Consider the following 8,972-nt stretch of genomic DNA (forward strand, 5'->3'; position numbering starts at 1 on the left):
AGATGGATGGAGCCAAATACAGGACCATTCTGGAAGAAAACCTGATGGAGTCTGCAAAAGACCTGAGACTGGGACGGAGATTTGTCTTCCAACAAGACAATGATCCAAAACATAAAGCAAAATCTACAATGGAATGGTTCAAAAATAAACATGTCCAGGTGTTAGAATGGCCAAGTCAAAGTCCAGACCTGAATCCAATCGAGAATCTGTGGAAAGAACTGAAAACTGCTGTTCACAAATGCTCTCCATCCAACCTCACTGAGCTCGAGCTGTTTTGCAAGGAGGAATGGGAAAAAATTTCAGTCTCTCGATGTGCAAAACTGATAGAGACATACCCCAAGCGACTTACAGCTGTAATCGCAGCAAAAGGTGGCGCTACAAAGTATTAACTTAAGGGGGCTGAATAATTTTGCACGCCCAATTTTTCAGTTTTTGATTTGTTACAAAAGTTTGAAATATCCAATAAATGTCGTTCCACTTCATGATTGTGTCCCACTTGTTGTTGATTCTTCACAAAAAAATACAGTTTTATATCTTTATGTTTGAAGCCTGAAATGTGGCAAAAGGTCGCAAAGTTCAAGGGTGCCGAATACTTTCGCAAGGCACTGTAAATGTAACGGATTACATTTAGAAAGTGTGGGGGGGGGGCAGAGGGATCACTCACTCACTTGTGGTGAGGGAAGGACGGCTCATAGTAATGGCTAACACCATTCCATTAATTCCGTTCCAGCCATTACTAGGGGCCCATCTACCAATGTAAAGTGCCACCAGACCCCACTTAAACACACACACAGACACACCCACAAGTGCCATGCTCTACCAACTGAGCCACACAGGACCACAAGTATCTATGTCCAGATGTTTCCATATAACTGAAGTGTGACCTCTCTGTGAACCTGACCTTGTGACAGAAGTTATTTGGCCAACCGAACGCACTACATCAGGCACACTATATTGTGACGCATTGCCACTCTAGCCTGGTCCCAGATCTGTTTGCGCTATCTTGTCAACTCCTATTCTCACTGTCACACCAAACATTGACGATAGGAGTTGGCAAGTCAGCACAAACCGATATAGGGCCAGGCTAACATAGTGACTCGATGGCAGTGACTCGATGGCAAAAGCATGTAGTTAAAGAGAGAAACAACACACAAATCGCCCTATTCCCTATTTAGTGCACTACTTTTGAGGGCTTTGTACTTTGTAATAATATTACTCAGTCCACCTGACCGTGCTGCTGCTCCAGTTTCAACTGTTCTGCCTTATTATTATTCGACCATGCTGGTCATTTATGAACATTTGAACATCTTGGCCATGTTCTGTTATAATCTCCACCCGGCACAGCCAGAAGAGGACTGGCCACCCCACATAGCCTGGTTCCTCTCTTGGTTTCTTCCTAGGTTTTGGCCTTTCTAGGGAGTTTTTCCTAGCCACCGTGCTTCTACACCTTCATTGCTTGCTGTTTGGGGTTTTAGGCTGGGTTTCTGTACAGCACTTTGAGATATCAGCTGATGTACGAAGGGCTATATGAATCAATTTGATTTGATTTGATTTTGATTCGTGACATCGGCTGATGTAAAACGGGCTTTATAAATGCATTTTGATTGATTGATTGATTGATTTAGGGAATAGGGTGCCATTTGGGATGCAAAGTTACTGGCAATGCACAAACAATACTTTAAAAAATATAAACAATATAATTATAGAGATAAACTCAAAATACCAACATGTGAGAAATACTGTACTTTATTAATGTTTCAATGGAACCAACCAACCAAAATCATACAATTATTTAATACAAAATACATTTCACCAAAATCAAGGTTTCATGATTATTGGCACTCCTCGTTTTTTACTTAGTGTAACCACCTCTGGCAAGGATAACAGCATAGAGTCTTTTCTTGTAATGTTTGACCAGGTTAAGGAACACATTTGGAGGGATTTTGGACCATTCCTCTATGCAGATCCTTTCAAGATCCTTCACATTCTTGGGTTTGCTCTTATCAACTGTCCTCTTCAACTCAGCCCACAGGTTTTCGATTGGATTGAGGTCCGGCGACTGAGATGGCCATGCCAGAACATTGACTTTGTTGTCACAGAACCATTTCTGTGTGGATCTTGAGGTATGTTTCGGGTCATTGTCTTGTTGGAAAGTCCACCTATGTCCAAGTCCCAGCCTTCTGGCAGAAGCAACCAGATTGTCAGCCAAAATTGCCTGACACTTGGTGGAATTCATTATGCCATCAATCTTAACCAGTGCCCCTGGACCTCTGGAATTAAAACAGCCCCAAAACATCACTGACCCACCACCATATTTCACCCTGGGTAAGAGGTGCCTCTCCTTGTATGCATCTCTGTTTCGACGGCAAACATGCTGATGCTGTATCCGACCAAAACATTCAATTTTGGTCTCCTCTGACCAGAGCACCTTCTTCCAGTCATAATTTAAATAACGTTTGGCAAACTCCAAGCACTTGCGTCTGTGTCCTCCCTATCCTGGGAGCAAAATGCATTTGCATCTTCTTCTACACGTGAGGTTTTCAACTGTTCCATATCATTAGAATTTTCTATTAATTGCCCTGACGGTGCTCAGTGGTATATTCAATCGTTTGTGGATCTTCTTGTAGCCATTACCAGATTTATGAAGGTCTATGACCATCTGTCTATTTTGAACTGCCAGTTCTTTTGTTTTCTTCATGGTGTTGGATGACAAAGGGATATTTCATGCGTTTTTAAACCCTAGTGAAACAGAATGTAATGGCTCAATATAGTTCCTTAAGACTTAGATAAACTTAAATAAGTGGAATTTAATTCCTGGTTTAATTTGTTATATTTGTTCATTGTTCAGATGTTCATTGTGAAACCTTGATTTGGAGGACATTGATTTTTAATTTAAAAAAAAAAATGTTGGTGGGTTCCATTAAAACATTAATAAAGTACAGTATTTCTCACGTGCTGGTATTTTTTTGATTATCTCTATAATGATATTGTTTATGTTTTTTAAGTATTGTTTGTGCACTGCAAGTCAGGTGTGCCAGTAATTTTGGAGCCCGCTGTATTGCAAAGTTAATAACAACACATCCAACACTTTAAAACCGGAGAAGTTCTGGCTACTCAAACATTTTGAGTAAACCGACTACCTAAAAATAAGTTAAGAAACTTAAATAGCTGAAGTGAGCAGTACTACCTTCATGTGAGTAATACAAATGCATTTTTGTTTGTAAGGTATATTATTAGTTGACTGCCCCCACTAAGCCACGCCTCCAATGATTTCCCAGTGTGCCTTATCTTTTCGATTGAATTGTATAGTTACCACCGATGACTGTATTTGTTAATGACTGAGAGATGGTTGTTGAATTCATACATTTTCAGTCCTTCCCCAACTGAGTTCCTAGGTGAATATTATCATTATAATTTAACCATTACATATACCGAAAGGCGTTATACAGTGGCCTGAAAGTAGGGTTGCAAAATTTCCCAAACTTTCTCAAACATTTTTTCCAGTAATCTTCCAACCAGGATTTCTGGAAAACCTGGGAAAATTACTAGAATATTGAAACACTAATTGTAAATGCCATTATGCTGGCTTTGATAATTCCTATTGGAATCTAGCCTGCATTAGGCTATCCAACAGTTGAGATTTGTATTCACCCGCAACCTGCATTCATAATGACTGCGAAGGCTAAAATTAAATAATTGGATTCGTTTACAAAAAGTATTTTGTGTAGCATAACATTGAATCAATCAATCACTCAATGTACATGCCAAAACACAGATATTAAAAACAATTATATAAAATCAACATGCTGGGAAAAAAAGTTAGTTTGTTAGTTTGTTATCATTCTGTATCTTTAAAAAAAATGTTGGTGGGACTTCTCATTTAGTTTCGAGTCAGTGCCACATTAACATTTTAAGTAATAATGACTTTTCATTGACTTTGAGTACAACTTAATAGACGTATTTGAGTAAAACATGCTTTGGGGTTTACAGTGATGCCCTCAACATCCATCATCTGCCTGTCAAAACCAGGGATGGAGGGAGTACTGGAGGAGAGGATGAGACAGATAGACAGAAATAGAGGATGAAAGTCAAAAGAAAAAATTAACAAATCAACTGAAAATACTGATAAGACAGAAAACAAATCTTTAGTAGTGATGGAGATATCCCTTGAGAATTATCAAACAAATATGAGCATGTAGGCCAATGTTTTTGTTTTGTTATCTCATCATTATCGAACCACAATAAGCTCCACATGGATGAAAGCATCCTGCCAAAAGTATCCTGACAAAATTGTGAAAAAATTGTGTGGCTATTACTGCATCCTCACCACAGTGATTCCTGGCCTATTGGTGGGAGGCTGGGAGCTGTCTTTCAGCACCACACACACACACACTATTATCATGACTCGTGTAGGGTTTACAAACACCTGTGTTCATTGAGCACTTCAGGTGGTGCCCCAATCCTAGCCTTAACCATTAGTTGGAGAAATGCAAAATTGACTGAAGATCGTGTCTAGGAGCAACTCGACCTCATACCATGTTTTGTTTGTTTATTGTTTGTTTTCACTAACTGGTTTATGAATACTGACTGCATGGCTGCCATTCGCTTGGAGCTGCGGCTTTCTATAGATTGATTTCAGAACCATGGACAGCTCTCATCCGAGTCCATAGTGGCGGATTTTAAAGAATCAAATAGAAAATATACAACAATTCTATACTGAACCTATAAGAGCACAGGATATCTGACACCAAAAACCCTGAATGCAGAATAAACTATATTTTCCAAGCAGGCTACTCGTGAATGTTGCATACGATTGCCGAATAGAGATGGCAAGGGCACACTGGAACATAGGCCTCTTTTTTAATGGCTCTTCACCAACCAGTCGGTGTAGTGTAAAACAAAACTACAGGGTCGAAGCTTCCTCCAGGCCACATGATCATATTTGAGGTGGAAATTATGTGATAAAAAGAGAGCAGCTGTCGTAATTCTGTGTCAACGCCATTGTCGAGTTTACGACTGAAAAAAATGCTGCCCTGGGCTACAGCGGGCGAATAACGAGCAAGCAGTGCCAAATGAGACGGGGGAAGCCCATTCCAGCGGATTAGGCATGGAAGCCACCGGTGCCCTAATAACGTTGTTGAAATGTGGGGCGGCAGGGTAGCCTAGTGGTTAGAGCGTTGGACTAGTAACCGGAAGGTTGCGAGTTCAAACCCCCGAGCTGACAAGGTACAAATCTGTCGTTCTGCCCCTGAACAGGCAGTTAACCCACTGTTCCCAGGCCGTCATTGAAAATAAGAATTTGTTCTTAACTGACTTGCCTGGTTAAATAAAGGTAAAATAAAATAAAAAAAAATAAAAATGTACTCAATGTGGAGTGGGGTGGCCATGGCGGAACACCTGGCACCGAGTGGCCGCTACACCGCATGCGCACCACAATAGGAATAGGAAAATAGTAGCAGCTACTGTAGTCTTTGTCACATACTAGCCTAGCACTAAAATAAAATATCATAATTTACAGAAAGAATTAACATGTAAAGATGGCTGATATTTGCTTGGAAATAATAGCCTACTTCTGGTGATATTGTCAAGCCTGTGGAAGCAAAGTTATGACACCTAAAGGCCTGGCCCTTTCTCCATTCCACAACCGATTTAAAACTCCTCAATTGGTGGAAAAGCAACCAAAGGCACACACATGAAAGACCTTAGAGTACAAGGCCATATGCTTCTCATCCTGCTTGAACCTTCTGATAAGAGAGCAGAGGATCTCCTTGAATCTGCCATCCGTTACCATGACGATTGACGACTGTATGGGACCAAACTGTATCTATTTAGCAAAAATCAACAGATTGGGGTTGATTCCCGTCAGCCTACCTTGCATTCATCCATGCATGTTCTCACTGAATATGCATCCGTTTCATATTTCTGAGTCATAAGCTCAAATTCCTCATATTTCTCCAGGGCGTGTTGGTCGTAGCGCTGGTACGCCTGGACGCACAGGCTGCACCTCGCCACATCGCCATCAATAAGCACGTCAAAACTGCAGTTCAAATTGTCCGGACTCGTAGACCCGTAAAACAAATCCAAAAGAGAATAAGAATTACAAAATGAAAGGTACAAATCACTTATATTTACTGTCCGGGTCCGTTCTTTTTCCGAAAGGTCCTTGCACAAATGATCGGCGTCATCAAAAGTAAAGCAGTTTTTAGATAAACTATCGTGGTGGCAAGTTTCAAGTCGCCACAAAGGTTTGGTAGAATTCCCTATAAAAATAGCATATTCGTTTTCTCTGAGGCTGCTGTGTGCTAAATGGAGGCTGGATGATGGGATGGGGTTTGCAGACGGGTAAACTCCCATGTCCGTCAATGCAAACTTATCACGGGTCCTTGTCAATTTCGCCTCGGCGCAGAACCATAAGTGATCAGAGAGCAGAATGGTTAGAAACAAGAGTGAAGCCAAGGACAGTCGCCATCTCTGGGCCCTCTCTGAGTCGGCGAATGGCTTTTCGTTCTCGCGGGGTTCTAGCCAGATTTTGAAGCCGTCTTCTTGCTGCAGACACGTCCAAGCACCCCAGGTCATATTTTGGGAACGCGCTTCTTCACCGGCCGACACCACCGTGGGGGATTCTCTGCCGCAACATTCATTGACTTGGGGTCTAATTTGCGTTTTTCACCTCTTAAATGTTGGGTCGTAGGTAGTGCTGCTGGTTTACCACCGCGATTATCTGTAATTCACATTCAAGTAATATGTTGGAGGAGATTAAACCGTGATTTGATGGGGCCGCGTTCTCCATGGCTCTCCGATGAAGATGCTAGTTTTCTGTAGCAACATGTCTCGCTTCCCCCTCCTCTCCTCTAGCCTGCGCTTAGCACTGGTCCTTTGCGTGGACCCGTTTTACGGCAACCTGCATTTACGTTCGACTTGAATCCGCCGGTCGTGGCTCTCGGATGAAGGCTGGGTTCTATGTCAGCCCAGTGATTTTCGCTTCCGTGTCTGCTAGGCGGCAAAATGCCTGAGAAGTTGTATTTTGATGTCCACTGTCATCTTGGTCCTGGGTTAGTTGCCATCATCATGTTCTTCTTGAAACACTTTTTTGTATCGTGCGCGACATCTTTAGAGCTGCGACCGTTCCATTCTGACGCACCTGGAGGGTCTGTTTTCAGAAGGTGCAGCATCAGTTGCCATCCAGCTACTCTGAAAGCTAAAACAGATGATAGGAAATAATGTGGACTCGACAAGTAGCCTAACAGATGACAAAATTGAATATGAAATATTTAGCATCAGTCACAAAACGCAGCCATAGCGTTCGAGTGATAGCTGTCCATGATCCTGAAACCCGGGAATGATTTCATTTCTGTAAGGGTTCCCCCACTAGTGGAGTTGAATACAAAAAAAATACACTTAGTCTGATCTGACCCATAGGGGTTGATGTGTGTTCTGTATGTATAGCATGCATGCATTATTTTGGAATTATTACTGAATTATGGCCATGTGAATACTTCCATCAAGGTCAAAAGAAAGAAACATACCCACACTCCTTTCATTTGCTATGCCTGACATGTTCATCAGGTGCATGTCATTATACAATCATTATAACGTTTATATAACAACAATATAACATTTATTCATGGCACAATCAATCATTCAGGGTGACATGGGTTCAGGATTGAATCCAAGGACACTGATCATGTATTGTGTGGTTTGTTTGGCTGTGGACCTTGTTTTTTGTTTGTTTCTCTTTTATCCCACAGGCTTATCTTGCAACAGTCCTTCAAATACAAAACAAATAGTATAGCCTATACACTGCAATAAAAGCAAAGATACATTTGAAACACACCATTTAAAAACCAAACAAAAGTTTTTCTTTCTCATTTAAACAGTTAAATAACTGACGATCCAGAGTGGTATAGATTGCATAAAACAGGTGAATAGCTAGATGAGCTTTGGTAAAGATTCCTGGCAACAAAGCTCCTTGAACTAATTTCAGCTTCTCTTCCTTCTCTCCTGTAGAATACTTGTTAGTTCCTTCTCTATTCTCCATACAAATGTCTTTACTACTCCTTCACGGATCCTTTGTAAATACCCGGTTGACCCAAAGGAAAGCATGAGAGAACGTCAGTGGAAAGTAACACCCCATCATGCATTTGGAATTATTCTGCATCACTTTGAGTCCTTGCCATTGATGACTGCAATCTATAGACAATTGGCCACAGACGAGAAACTGAACTGAGGTCAGGGGTTATATTTAGCTTCTCAGAGTGGGAGTGCTGATCAAGGATCAGGTCCCCCTTGTCCATGTGATCTTTTTCATTGTGATCAAAAGTTCAAACTGAAGCTACATCAGCACTCTTACTATGAGATGCTTTAAGAATATGGGCCCAGTTGTCTGATAGGTAGCTGGTCTGAAAGCTGTGCTATATACAGTAGAGTGTAGTGTAGATGATACAGACTGATAAGTTGATCAGAGGTTTGCTGATAGAGAAAAAAATATATATTTATTTCTGTCTGTCTTATTGAATTTCCTTCTTTATAAATCTCTCTCTCTCTCTCACACACACACACACACACACACACACACACACACACACACACAAAGGCATATATGCAGCAGAAAGTAATATAAACACTCAGAAACTCAAATACACCACAGAAACACAATCAAACACTAATGTATACGCACATACTGTATATACACAAATCCAATGACCACATGCATACACACATACAGTATGCATGCAAAGACAATGACACGCAAACACACTTGACATGGCGGGTTAACAGGAGGGACGGTTTGAAGATTTTCAGGATTTACACAGAATTGGTTATGCAAACATAGATGCATTCCAGGAAACAATTATTGATAATAGAGCAGGCACACACACACACACACACACCATATGGAGTAGAAAGGCAGGCTAATACTTCATTGCTTATGAGAAACACCTGCTATTGGTAGTTTGTTGTGTGGTGTCTTT

At 41.1% G+C, this 8,972-nt stretch overlaps 1 protein-coding gene across 1 annotated transcript in view; it reads right to left on the reverse strand.

Annotated features, from left to right (window-relative positions):
- Positions 1-7,314, reverse strand: part of LOC110495979 (transmembrane protein FAM155A-like) — a 79,494-nt gene extending 72,180 nt beyond the window's left edge. Inside the window, exon 1 of the mRNA XM_021571549.2 lies at positions 5,872-7,314. Within this exon, the coding sequence (XP_021427224.1) occupies positions 5,872-6,576 (705 nt within the window). The 5' untranslated portion in view covers positions 6,577-7,314. The remainder of the gene's footprint in view (positions 1-5,871) is intronic.
- Positions 7,315-8,972: the final 1,658 nt, after the last annotated feature.

The sequence above is a fragment of the Oncorhynchus mykiss genome, chromosome 18 (assembly GCF_013265735.2).
Source record: "Oncorhynchus mykiss isolate Arlee chromosome 18, USDA_OmykA_1.1, whole genome shotgun sequence".
Classification (NCBI taxonomy): Eukaryota; Metazoa; Chordata; class Actinopteri; order Salmoniformes; family Salmonidae; genus Oncorhynchus; species Oncorhynchus mykiss.